Below are 14,530 nucleotides of genomic sequence, written 5' to 3' on the forward strand. Positions count from 1 at the left end.
ACAGTTGTGTTGAAATAAATAGCAACAGTGTCTGCTGAATCTTTCTTTCCTGCTGTGGAATCTGGAATCTGGAATCTTTCCTGCTCTAATCTGGACTTGCAAAGGTATGATACGTGTAATATCTAGATAGTAGCCTACATGAAGTTTGCTCAAAATGCAAGCGTAATAGCAATAGTCACATATTGGTGTGTGCAATGACAGATTCTTCTGACAAAGGACACATGCATTTTTCGTGTCGTACATTCTTAAATGAGTCTTGTGTTAGCAAAAACGTTTTTAACAATAAATAAACGTGCATAAAAGAATGTCTCGCCTAGTTCTAAAGTTCATGTCAACATATGATTTGACTAATGTGTTGGCTAAACTTGATTCTTTTCGTTATAGTAGCCTAAACTTTGTGGCATGCTAGATTTTGTTGTATGGATAGACTATATGAAATCGTGAAATCCACGTTATTTGCAGTAAATGTCAGGTTAAATATTTATTGTTGTGGGCGTATCTCGTTGATCGAACTGTGACCCTGCAGTGCACTCTGATTGAGAAACTAACATTATCCTTCAATAATGAGCCTTTTCTTTGGTGGGTTTCACTACTTTATGATATTAATTTATTTTTGCAGACTAATTTTAAGACATTTTCTGTTGTCCGGCTTGGAATGTTACTGCCTAGTGATATTTGGTTCGTGAAAGAATCGAATCGTTCATTTGAACCGGTTCTTTTCAGTAAACCAGTTGAACTGGTTCGCCAGATCGAACTGAATCGTTTGGAACAGTTCGCGTCTGTTGCGAACACTGTTAACCAATAGGCCAACTATAGGCCATGTCTATAACTATACTGTGAACTATAGGCCATGTCTACTTCTGCAAACACTTTTTTTGCAATTCGGATTTGCAAACATGCGGTTCTCGATTTAGCAGTGATATGAAGTGTTTGCGGACCCCTGCACAAATGGGACACCTGTTTGTAACTAGCTCAGTTCTTTCACAGTTTTATTTTACTCCCTGCAGTATCATACTACAGGTGATCTTATTAAATATATTATGTTTTAAATGAAATGTAAAACATATTAAATACATGTTTCTTGTTTCCCATTAAATGTTCTTAAAAAATGATCAAAGATGGTCAAGCATAATAATAATAAGCTAGCTGGCTAGCATAGGCTAATCTAGCATGCAGAGAAGGTAAAGAACCATTAACTACTTTATTTACTATTATAAATAATATAAATTAAAAAGGCAGTTAAAGTCATAGTTAAGATGACATCATAAGTCAAATGTGTAGATTTTCCAATCAGACACGCATTAAAACCCCTTTCAGTCAATGGAATCATTTGGACCCATTTGTGCAGGGGGATGCAATTGCCCTTGTAGGCGTTGAACTGTTCGTAAAAACCTACTTAAATGAAAATAATAACAATACAATAAACTGTGTGTACAAGTCAGATTATGGTATTATGAACTTGAATCTCAATATAACCGTTTTCTTTAGGCAAGTGATCGACAGCCATCTTGGGAACGCACTCAGACATCTGTCATGGAAGTACAGCCCCTGTGTAATTAAATGGGGACTGAATCTCAAATTGATTAACAAAAATGACTTACCAAAATCCAATTTTAAAAACATATTTCAAATCAGCAATAAACATGGATTGTATAATAAACGTTGCTTCTTACCCTTTTGTTCATTGTCCCTTTTTCAAGGTTACTTCATTGCACAAGTAAGTGGTGACCAGTAAGTGACTTTTGGAGCATTAAACCATTAAATGAATCATTGACTCAACATATTTATTCGAAAACACTGTTGTTCATGTCACAAGTCGAATACAAAAGCATGAGAATTATAACAGATGACAGATGACAACTGGTCTTTATAGAAAAAAGTTATAGAAAAAGACAACAGTAATAGGTTCAACAACATTCTTATATAATTTAAATAGTGTGACTGTGACCCCTTCATCCAGTTACTGTTTCAGTCAGCAGGTTGTCATTCACAAACAAATGCTATTTGTTTAATGACATTTTTAACGTTTTAACATTAGGTGAACAAATTATGTTTGTGTTCATTTATTCAGGTGGTACCAATGTACATGATTAAATCATAAAAATCCAACACACTTTTTTTATGGTCCGTCTTTTATAATCTTTTTTTATTTGATCCTAAAACCCTCTTCTCCTTGTTGAATGAGATTAACTCACATTTCTATCCGAATGAACAAAATCTCAAGTTTATTCATACATGACATGTCCTAATACATTCAGTTCATACACTACAAAATATGAGTCAGTGCATGGAAGTGAACAAGAACGATTTATTTATTTACTGTTTGGTGTCCCCTTCCTCAAATTTATTAATGCATTACAGAATTTTTTTTTTTTTTTTTATCTGAAAAGCTTTTAATAATGTTTTGACAGAAAGTTGATTTAATCAAAATTTGGTATAGATCTGCTGAACACAAACAGGAGGAGTTTGAAAATTCGAATGGGGAAAAAATGGTTTAAAATATATAGCTGCAAGCAGTGACCACCCAGTGTGGGGAACATAACCAAAACAGCCAAATTTAAAAGAAGGCTTTTGTACTCTGGTCTGTTGTGTGCTAATCTAGTTTATACACCAATATTTATAGTACATCATGTACTATAAATACTGGTGGCTCCTATGACAAATTGTTTGTGATTTTCCTAATTTGAAGTCACTTTGTATAAAAGTGTCTGCTAAATAAATAAATATAAATTGTTTTGGTGGCAAGTTTCAACTTTATTCACTGCAGTTGCATAGCTTTGAGGTAATTCTTAAATTATAGCGCCCCCTGGCATTGCAAATGGATAAAATGTTTCCTTTAATGTGCACCAAGTTCTGTGAAGATCAGAGCAGTGCCTGAAAAAATCTCATGAAAAGTGTCATGCAGGGTAAATGTAGTTTCAACATAGTTCCAACTCCCCTTTTTTCATACATGTATGGTTTGTAGGCATATCATATTTGGAACGAGCAGAAGGGAAAACATTTTCGTGACTAGTCAATAAAATAAATACATAAGCTATTTTATGGCTTCAGAAGACTTTCAATACAGAGCGCAAAACATATAGACTACAGTTATAGTTCTGTTATCTTTCTTGGAGCTCGACACATCTGGTTCACTTTGATTTTATGGATGCCTGACATGTTGCAAGGGTTCCTAAATTGCATACAAGATAGTAAAATAAGCAATTAACATAGTGAATTAAGCAATTAAGAATGAACATATTACTCAAAATGAAAGTATAAAAACTGCACAGCTAAAGCAGTTCTAGGCAGGTATTGAGTGCATTACAGGTCCGTATCATTTTGTCAAATTATTTCAGTTATTTTAAAAAGTCACTATATTTACCACAAAGACATTGACCAAGCAAATAATACAATAGGATAAAAATGACAATCAGTTTCCATTTTCCCCCTCAAAATTACCTTTGTTTATCTATGCAAAACACAATCTCAATGAAACATGATGCACACACAGAGACATTTACATTAAGCTTGTTGTCAGCACTAAAACTGCATTAAAAAGCATGAATACTTTTAGAGCTAATGTAATTTTGTGAAAGCTAGTAACTCCCTAAACATCAATGCTGTAAAAAATGGCATAAAGAGTAAAATAAATGTTTACATTTGCAAGGCATAAAAACAGATGTACATAATCAATTAATATAAGATCATTGAGTTGTAAGAATGTCCAAAACAGGCAGGTGACAGTTCTGTTAACTTGCTTGAAATGCTCACATTGGCCTCTTTGTCCAGTCCATCTTTATTATTGAGCCCTGGTAAAGTTAAGTGTCCTGCTCAAGGGCACAATCATGATAGAGGTTGCTAAGTGAATTCCCTATTCACACTTTACCAGTACAAACACTGATTCACTAAGCAACAGTTTTGGAGGGTTCTTCTTTGAGCAGAGTCAGTGGGTCAGAGTCCAGACTACCTGAAATTCCCTTGAACATGGTCTTGCATAACAAACACAGGCTTGTGAATTCATTCCAAAGCAACTTGACAAGAAATTGATCATAACCGACCATATCTGCAGTACTAAATTCCAAGTTTTAATTTTATGACAGAGAAGTAAACAAGCTAGAGAAGTGAAATGCAGAAAGAGAGAAAACCTCAGGGTTTTTTTCTATTGTTATAGGAAGTTTACGGTTAAATTAACTGCTTGCAAAAGAGGTCGTCAAACTATTTCATACTTGATTTCATAACTAATATGCTACCATGTATAGTAATAGTAGTAGTTGTATGTGTTGTCAATAATAGGTTTTAACCTGTATGTGTTCCTTTCATTTCAGATGAAGATTGCCGTGATTGGCCAGAGTCTCTTTGGACAGGAAGTGTACAAAGAACTGAAGAAGGATGGCCACACGATTGTTGGTGTATTCACCATCCCTGACAAAGATGGAAAAGTGGACTCACTTGGTAAGTCTCTCATAGCTTTGTTTCTGTCAGGATCATTGACGTTACTCCTAAAGGGATAATTCTCTCATAATTTACCCACGCTATCCCAGTTTATATGACTTTTTCTTCTGTGGAACACAAACAGATTTTTAGAAAAATAAGCTGTCTCTGGTTCCATTTAATGTGTAGAGTTGTCACAACAAGAGTACCTTGAAGTTGAAATGAACACACAAACAGAAACAATGGCATTCCATATGACCCCAATTTAGTCTTCTGAAGTGAAAAAAATAGTTGTGTAAGAAAAATACTAATATTTTAATATTATTTATAAACCATCACTGTGAACGCTGTGAATGTCAACACATGAAGTGTGATGAAAGTGATTTGTGAAACTTATGCAACAAGTTCTCTGTGCTTTCGCATCACTTCTCATGTGTTTCATGAGTAAAATATAATATTTTCGTTTTGTTTCAGAAGGCACTGAGTCTTCGACTATTGTATGGATTACCGTCATGTTCACTTTATGTGGTTTTTGAAGCATCAAGTTTGAGGGACTGATATTTTACATTATATAGACTCAGAGATCGATTGTTTTTTTTTAAGTATTCGTTTGTGTTCATCTGAAGAAAGGAAGTGAAATATCAGGGATAGCAAAATGGTCATTAAATGATAACAGAATTTTAATTTTTGCACAAATGTCTGGAGTGAAAATTTGGTCCAATTTTCACTTGTGATTTGTTGAGACCAGTGCCAAAATATGGCAGGCAGGCTGAATGAAATGCAGATTCATTCTCTGACAGTAACAGCTCTCTCTTATGTAACAGCAGCAGCTCTACTCTTGCACCAAACATTCATCTTGATGTGAATCTCTCCTTTTTTCAAAAATACATTAAAAATGGAATTCATACATAAATGGAGTTCTTACATAAAATGATTTGAATACATCTCTTCTACAGTGAATATGTTTTTATATTCTGTATTAAAATATCAGGGTGATACAACTGTTCTGTTAATTGCTAATTAACTGTTCATAATTTAAAAAGTTTCATTAAATTAATTAAAGTTTAAATATTTATATAAAATGTAAATAATTTAAAATATATTGCATATTTGAAAAGCAACTATCCTTCAAATATTCAAATAAGTCATGTGATGCAACCAACATTTATAAACATGCAGAAGAAAACTCAAGACTATGTGTTAAGGTCAATAAGTGTCTTAAAATATAAAATATGATAAGACAAGATTAGTTCAGGCTGTTAATTGTCTTGTTGTGGGACTCCCGAAAAATGTAATGAATTATGAATTAGCTGCACTATGAAACTTTGGCTAACGTCTGTGGTTGAAATATAAAATTGCATGTTATTTGCAGAAAGTTATTTGATGGCAGTTGTGCTTCGGCACTGCCCTTTTGTGCATATGAATCTGATGGTTTGAGGAAAGTTAATGGTTACACAAATTGAAATAAATCTTTAAACGTTCCACAGCGACTGAGGCAGAGAAGGATGGCATGCCAGTGTTCAAGTTTCCCCGTTGGAGGCTGAAGGGAAAGGCCATCACAGAGGTGGTGGATCAGTATAAGGCCGTTGGTGCTGAACTGAATGTTCTTCCTTTCTGCTCTCAATTCATCCCTATGGAAGTGATAGATCACCCAACACACGGGTCCATCATTTATCATCCCTCTTTGCTGCCCAGACACAGAGGTGCCTCTGCCATTAACTGGTATGTCTGTGTGTATGTGTGTTCTTTTTGTGTTTTATTAGTGAGTGTGTGTGTGTGTGTATATACATGTGGTAATTAGAAATATGATAGTAAGAGAAAGATTAGTGGCATACCTAATTAGATTTAGGAATAGTTCAAATTTGTATTTATTTATTTAATTTTACTTAATTTATTATTTTATTTTGTGAAATACAAAATCAGATGTAAGGTAGAGTGTGTGAGGTTGAACAGAGTTGTCATAAACATGAAAATGCTTTATATTTAGTGTTTCAACCAAATGCATATAATTTAAAGCTGCTTGCTATCAGGTGCTTTGATGGATACATGTTCTCTTTAATGCATTTGAGACATGTTTTCCTCAGCACATAAAATTAATTTTTGTAGTTGTGTAATTATCTGCATTATCATATGTGTTTAAAAAGTATCATATTTTATATTTTGGGTCTTGGCACAATATTTTATTGACTGAAAGAAACAGCATGAGGATGAGTAAATGATGACACAATTCTTGGATGTGTAAATTATGTAAAATTATGTTGTTTTAACATAAATTATGTTTTGCTATTTTGTTTATCTTAGGACTCTGATTCATGGTGATAAGAAGGGTGGGTTTACTATATTCTGGGCAGATGATGGACTGGACACAGGACCAATTCTTTTACAAAGAGAATGCGACGTTGAGCCAAATGACAACGTAAACAGCATCTACAAACGTTTCCTGTTCCCGGAGGGAGTTAAAGGCATGGTGTGGAATCAATGCAGAAACTTCTACAGCTACATCATATTGCAAACTATAGTATAATATATAGTAAATTTAAAACAGCATTCAATTCACTGTTTTTGTTTTAGGTGGAGGCAGTCAGGTTAATTGCAGCGGGTACAGCTCTGAGAATCAAGCAACCAGAGGAAGGAGCCACATATGAGTGTATTCAGAAGAAAGAAAATTCAAAGGTGGAGTTCTCTGCCACTGCACAACATCCGATATATACTGTAGATGTATAGCTTCAACCTCATTGCTGTACACAACATTAAAACAATAACTATCTATGGTTGGTTGAATAGATTGACTGGAACCAGTCAGCAGAAGCCATTCATAACTGGATCAGAGGAAATGACAGAGTACCTGGAGCCTGGGCAGAGATTGATGGCAAAGTGAGTGTTTTAACTAACACACACAACAACACATGAAACATGCAGAGACTCTTAGTCAAATGCATTAAATGATGTGCAAACAACTTCTCTTGTTACAACAGTATTATTTTCATTCTTTTGGTAGAACGTTTCATTTTATGGATCAACACTGTTGGAAAATGACCATTCTTCAAGTAATGGTCAACCTCTGGAAATCCCTGGAGCAAGTCGACCTGGTCTGGTTACCAAAAATGGCCTTGTTCTTTTTGGGAATGATGGCAAGATGGTAAGGACATGCAGAAACGCTTTTAAATTATGCTATTAAAATTGCTAAACTTGATATAGGCAAAAACTTAAACATACTTAATATAGCACCATGTAGTTTCAGCAGGATGTGTTTGTGCTGGCCTGAGTAGTAGGGGGGATTTGTGACTTTACCAAAATTTAAAGGTATAGTTCACCCAAAAATGAAAAATCTGTCATAATTTACTCACACTCATGTTGTCTTAAACCTGTATGCATTTATTTCTTCTACTGATAACAAAAAAAAAAAAAGAATGTTGGTAACTGAAAAACTTTGGTGACCATTGACTTCCATTGTATGGACAAAAAAGAGGAAAAAAATGACAGAACAAAGTCATACCCTTTTGGAATGACACGAGGGTGAGTAAATGATGACAGTTTTCATTTTTGGGTGAACTGTCCTTTTAAGTGCAAGCTGCAATCATAACGGTCCAAGCACATGTGAAGGGACCATGACCAAAATAGACAAATTCGAAAGAATAGATCCTGTTGATGCTGTGGATACAATTGCTTTGGAGTCAAATGTCAACTTCTTCAGTCACAGTTAGCACAATTAGGTTATTGCCCCTAGCAACAGAAGCATTTTCAGTGCAAACATGCTAAACAGACGTCTTACTGTTTCAGTGTGTCACTATGAGCCACAGCTGAAAAATCAGTTAGATCACATCTTAGAAATTATGTACTGAATGTACTGAAACGTTTTTGTCATGAGGGTCTCTAGATGATCAGTACCAAATTCTGCGTGAACACTTTTTTCTGTGTGAAAAGTGTAAAAATGGATGGATGGGAATTAAATCTAAGCTATACATTTTCTTTTGTCTCAATTCAAGGATTCAGCAGAATTCTAGCCCATATGGTAATGGACAAAAACATACTTGTACTTGGGCCCTACTGGATAGGTCATTATTATTCACCCCTCACTCACCATGTTGTTCCAAACATTTGACATTCTTTGTTTAGACACTTAGACATATTTCAAGATATCTTTTGTGTGTCACAGAATAAAAAAAACATCTTACAGGTTTAGAATGACATGAGGTTGAGTTTAAATTTAATTTTCATTTTTGAGTATTCATTTACACATTTACCCAATAGAATGTGCAATGCAAGACTGTAGATGAGTGTGTGTCTGTGTATTTGCACATAAAGTGTGTTTATACTTGTATGTAGTTGCTTGTGAAGAACCTGCAGTTTGAGGATGGGAAGATGATTGCTGCATCCCAGTATTTTAAAGCTGCTCTCAGTTCCACTGTGGAGCTCTCTGAGGATGAAAAACAATTTGCTGAGCAGATGAGGGTGAAAATATCACTCATTTCATTACTAGTCACCATGATATTCTTTGTGTTGTCTGTATGTTAAAAACCTATTAGTATTAAATACTGCTTTTTTACATTCTGAAAGATAATGTGTGTTGAAGGCAGAAGGTTATAGATTATTAGAGTATTTATTGCATTTTTGTCCAGGTGGTGTGGAAGAGTATTTTGACTAATGTAGAGAAGATTGAAGACACTACTGACTTCTTTAAATCTGGTGCTGCTTCGATGGATGTAGTCAGGTAATGTGTGAATGTATAATTTTCCTCATATATACATGTACTTACTTTATTTAGCTCATTTTCCCTTCATATAATCCAAAAGATTTTTTTTTATTTTTGTACTATAGGCTGGTGGAAGAGGTAAAGTTGAGGGCGGCACAGTTACAGTTGCAGAATGAGGATGTTTACATGGCAACAAGCTTTGAAGAGTTCATTCAAATGTGTGTGAGGAAGCTGAGAGGAGAGGATGAGGAAGAAGAGTTCACTGTAGACTATGTTAGTTTTGCTTCTGTTTATTTTTGCTCTGCTTGATATATATATATATACACACACACACACACTGTACATATATAATTCATATACAAAAATACAATGCTGAAACAGACACTATTTCAGCATTTTACAGATGATTACAGAGGATATCAGGAACTCTAGAAGTCCAAATATACACTCATTGTAAGTTTGATGCCTGCAACACATTCAAAAAAATTTAGGGCCGAAGTGGTACATCATTCTTTTTAACAACACTCAACAATTTTTTTTGGAACTGAGGACACTAATTGTTGTATATTTGAAAGTGGAAATTTTCCCATTATTGCTATAAAAATTCAGATTTTCAGATTTTTTATTTAAAAGATAATGTAGATCTGGACTTCAAACACTGTGGTAAACATGTCCAATTTTGGAACGTATTGCAAGTATCAAACTTAGAATTACTGACTATTTATGAAAAAATCTGATTAGGTAAATTGTCTTTTATACTGTCTTTTTTTTTAAATTTATTTCTAATTTTGTATTTATAAATATGTATCCGCATGTCTGTTGTAGGTGGAAAAGAAACTGAACAATATAACAATCCAAATCCCACACCAGCTTTTCATAAATGGGGAGTTTGTAGATGCTGAAGGGGGAAAGACCTATAAGACCATTAACCCCACTGATGGACAGGTACACGGGACACAAATTCCTTTTCCACTCCCAATCTATCTGCATTATCTGTTTTATTCTTTTTCACATACTTAATTTCAGCTTTTGTTTGTGTGTAGGCAATCTGTGAGGTGTCCTTAGCTCAGATCTCAGATGTGGAAAAGGCAGTGGCTGCAGCTAAAGAAGCATTTGAGGAGGGAGAGTGGGGCAAGATGAACCCCAGAGACCGAGGCAAACTACTCTATAAGTACATGCATTTTATATTTAAACACTGCAGTTACACATAGGTTTCTTTCTTTCTGCATTGACCTGGTAATTGTTTGAATAACATACTTACCAAATTTGGCTCTGATTATCTTTGCTCAGACCATACTGGCAAAAAACGTTATGAAAATATGAGCTTTTTGATTGACCAAAGAGTTCTCTTATGAAGTATCAATAAATTCGACAAGGATGACTACAGAAAGGAAATATACAACTATATGTGATGGATGATGATTATTTGTAGCACAGTCTCTGCAGTAATACACATATTAGTAAAGTTTCTTCATTGTGTGTATGTTTATATTCTCCAGACTGGCTGATCTGATGGAGCAGCATCAGGAAGAGTTGGCCACTATTGAGAGCATAAACTCAGGAGCAGTCTATACTCTTGCCCTCAAAACACACATCGGCATGTCTGTTCAGACATTCAGATACTTTGCTGGCTGGTGTGACAAGATTCAGGTTTGTTTGTGTGTGTTTGTCATTTATCAGAATATTTATTTATCAGCCATCATTTGTGATGGATGCCACAGTGTCATATTTAGGATATTCTGTTATTAAATTATACATTCTGTGTTTTTTCAAGCTTTATTCACCTTATTTAAACATTTTTGAAAAATGTTTTTTTTTTAATATAAAACAAGGGTTGAATTTTGTGATAATTAATATGCACTGAATGCTGTTGATTGAGCTTAATTTGTATTGAACCCAGAAGATTAATTTAAAGCTAATTTGACTGCATTGTATTGGAAACTACAGTTTTAGTAATATTAAAAAAATGAACCTATCCTTGTGTGTGTCTGAAATATATTAAATTATTCTCCACAGGGCTGCACTATTCCTATCAACCAGGCTCGACCTAATCGAAACCTTACCTTCACCAAGAAAGAACCAATTGGGTAAAATCAACTCTCCCCAGACAAAAAATCCTCCAGTTTTCGTCCAGCCTCGCCATGAAAAAATCTCTGTTGAGAATATTTAGCTGTTGTTTGTTTATGTTCAGTGTGTGTGCCATTGTCATTCCTTGGAATTATCCACTGATGATGCTGGCATGGAAGACTGCAGCCTGCCTAGCAGCTGGAAACACTGTGGTGCTCAAACCTGCACAGGTAAAGAACGGCAGTTACTATTAAAACAAAAATGCACACGGGCATGGCATATTTAACTCGAACAGCATACACACAGAATTTAAGAACTGTGTTTCTGCATTCAATTCTAGGTCACACCTTTGACTGCTCTCAAGTTTGCTGAATTAACTGCATTGGCAAAGTTTCCAAAAGGCGTGGTGAACATACTACCAGGATCTGGTACATGTAACACAAAACATACACAATAAAGTTGAATTTAGCCCAAATCTGTCAATGAAAACTGATATACTGTAACTATTTTCTGTACACAATTCAGTATCAATATTGTAAATTCTTTGCACAATTTACTTTTTAGTACATCTGATTAATTTTTAAAACTATCTGCTTGTAGATTCATTGAATATTTGTTGAATATGTAAATGTTAGGGTCTCTGGTCGGTCAGCGACTGTCTGACCACCCTGATGTTCGAAAACTTGGCTTCACCGGCTCCACTGAGATTGGCAAACAGATAATGAAAAGGTGACTGAGCATCTATTAAAAATCGAAACAATGCTGGGGTTTAAGTATTTCTTTAATTTGACGTTTTCAGATCTCAATTTTTGTAGTAAATTACAAATGGAATTTAAATAAAAGTTGGAAATGATTAAAATGCTTGTATCTTTTAGCTGTGCAGTCAGCAATGTGAAGAAGGTTTCTCTTGAGTTAGGAGGAAAGTCTCCTCTCATCATCTTTAATGACTGTGATCTGGACAAGGCTGTCAGAATGGTTTGTTTACCTCAGTACCATCACACAATTGTATTTGCAAATTATGGTTGTAATCTCAGACATGTTTTCACACACACTTCTTGTCTACAGGGTATGAGCTCTGTGTTCTTCAATAAGGGAGAGAACTGCATTGCAGCAGGGAGACTTTTCATTGAGGAATCTATCCATGACACTTTTGTGGAGAGAGTGGTAAAGAACAATATGATTTAATAGCTATTTTTGCATATATTTCTTTTTATTACCTGTGGCTGAATCCCGCACTCTTGTGAGTTATGACCGTATTATCAGTATATCATATATAAAAATTTAGTCATACTAACTTCTTAAACCTCTTAAAATAATTTAACTAAGACCATTTGATTTGAACTGAAATGTAATAATGTAAAACCTAGATGAGCTAATAATTTGTGATTTTATAATTAATTTGTAACTCCAATATCTTAATTCAAAGCTCATAACATATACAACTACATCTATGTAGGTCAATGAAATAAAGAAGATGAAGATTGGTGATCCGCTAGACCGTTCCACAGACCATGGCCCCCAGAACCACAAAGCCCATCTGGACAAACTGGTGGAATACTGTGAAAAAGGGGTCAAAGAAGGAGCAAACTTAGTGTGTGGAGGGAAACAAGTGAACCGTCCAGGTTAGAGGAGTGTGAGAATATGCATAAGTCTTAGTGAGGGAAAAAGTACAATGTTCTTGACACTTTCTATCTCTATAGGTTTCTTTTTTGAACCAACTGTTTTCACTGACGTGCAGGATCACATGTATATTGCTATTGAGGAGTCCTTTGGGCCCATCATGATCATCTCCAAATTCAGTAATGGGTTGGTAGAAATAAGCAACTTTTACCTCTAAACTCTTTAACTGTATACATTGTACTAATATTTCAGATTTGTAACAACATGACCAAAAGCAACATTGTAAACTGCCTTTTCCTCAATCTCCCTCATTCAGAGATGTTGACAAGGTGCTGCAGAGGGCTAATGCTACAGAATATGGTTTAGCATCAGGTGTGTTTACACGTGACATCAGTAAGGCTCTGTATGTGAGTGAAAAACTTCAGGCTGGCACTGTGTTCATCAATACTTACAACAAGACCGATGTGGCTGCTCCTTTTGGTGGCTTCAAACAGTCTGGCTTTGGCAAAGATTTGGGTAAGACATAAATATGATACCATAAATATGATGCATGATAAATTAATTTAAATAAACACATACCCAACAGGTTTTTTGAGTTGTCATTGCACTATATTTCAGTTATTATTTATCTTACAAAAATACTTTTTGTATATTGTTTTAACTAGGTGTGTTTCTTCCCAACAGGACAAGAAGCTCTGAATGAGTATCTGAAGACTAAATGTGTGACTGTTGAATACTAATAAAATACTGGACATATAGTGAACAACATAAAATGATTGCATTTTAGTGCTCAAAAGTAGCAGCTAAGGACAATTTCAGTTTAGCCTTCAAGTAAATTGTCATGACTTAGTAATTACATTTGTTTTGTGTGTAATAATGGATTGCATTTCAGTTCCGGCAATTAAGAAAATCAAATCAAATCACAAGTCCCCCTTAAGGCTTTAGTTTTTACTTTCCTAGTTTTACACAGTATCTGTAAATGTCTTACTGTATATAAGCGTAAGAAAGTTGCGCACATCCCACAAACCCACACAGGGCTCAGGTGCAAGACAAAAAAAAGTCAAACTAATTTAACAAATTTATTATTATAAATTATTTTTATGGAGCAGTTTCATCAGTGTGCGGACAATACGTTTGTATTTTTACTGTATATAAGCTCAGAGAAATCAAGGACCATACATCAAACTTTTTATCAATTATTATAATTAATGTTGTTTCATTTATAATTTATTTTGAGATAATTGCTTAAGTTGAGAAACTGTGAAGTAATGTCTGTCTAGCCATCAAAACAATTTTGCGTAAAAAATATTTTAACACATTGTTATTTACTGCACTGATACGGTTTGATTGTTTTAACGGTTTTATATTAAACTAAAGAGATAACAGAAGTGTATTTTATGCTTTAGAAACAAGACATTGTTTTATGTCTTCTTTAGAAACAGATTAACATATTCCAAGCATGTGCCACAAAAGAATAAAATCAGTCCAGTATTGTCTTATTACATAGTTTAGTGTGTTTTATTTGTGATCTGTAAAAATATACCCTGATTACATGAAATAATGATCTGTACTCTAACATTATAACTTTAATCTATATCCAACATCACAACGACATAAGTTTTTAACAGTATTTGAGCTGAATTATTCAGAGATTCATTATTATTCTTAACAATTGGTTATTCAAAGTACAATTCATTACATTGCCGTAGTTTTACTTTTGTTAATTTTCTAATAATT

General features: G+C 34.4%; 1 protein-coding gene across 1 annotated transcript; it reads left to right on the forward strand.

The window, feature by feature from the left end:
• Positions 1-14,292, forward strand: LOC107691487 (cytosolic 10-formyltetrahydrofolate dehydrogenase-like). Its single transcript, XM_016490095.1, has 23 exons — positions 1-104; positions 4,308-4,434; positions 5,901-6,135; positions 6,715-6,880; positions 6,985-7,086; positions 7,198-7,287; positions 7,412-7,552; positions 8,740-8,865; positions 9,033-9,124; positions 9,232-9,379; positions 9,932-10,051; positions 10,150-10,277; positions 10,606-10,756; positions 11,123-11,193; positions 11,298-11,403; positions 11,514-11,601; positions 11,809-11,902; positions 12,049-12,148; positions 12,239-12,337; positions 12,630-12,795; positions 12,874-12,979; positions 13,110-13,309; positions 13,478-14,292. The coding sequence occupies exons 2-23, from the start codon at positions 4,308-4,310 to the stop codon at positions 13,531-13,533; spliced, it is 2,712 nt and encodes a 903-aa protein (XP_016345581.1). The 5' UTR covers positions 1-104; the 3' UTR covers positions 13,534-14,292.
• The last annotated feature ends 238 nt before the right edge of the window (positions 14,293-14,530 follow it).

Source organism: Sinocyclocheilus anshuiensis, unplaced genomic scaffold, assembly GCF_001515605.1.
Source record: "Sinocyclocheilus anshuiensis isolate Anshui unplaced genomic scaffold, SAMN03320099.WGS_v1.1 scaffold634, whole genome shotgun sequence".
Taxonomy (NCBI): domain Eukaryota; kingdom Metazoa; phylum Chordata; class Actinopteri; order Cypriniformes; family Cyprinidae; genus Sinocyclocheilus; species Sinocyclocheilus anshuiensis.

Excerpts from the sequence above, each read along its gene's own strand:
- LOC107691487 (XM_016490095.1), top strand. The coding sequence starts at position 4,308 with ATGAAGATTGCCGTGATTGGCCAGAGTCTCTTTGGACAGGAAGTGTAC. Across the intron at positions 4,435-5,900 it reads TGGAAAAGTGGACTCACTTG|CGACTGAGGCAGAGAAGGAT; the intron begins GTAAGTCTCTCA and ends AACGTTCCACAG. Across the intron at positions 7,288-7,411 it reads GGGCAGAGATTGATGGCAAA|AACGTTTCATTTTATGGATC; the intron begins GTGAGTGTTTTA and ends TTCTTTTGGTAG.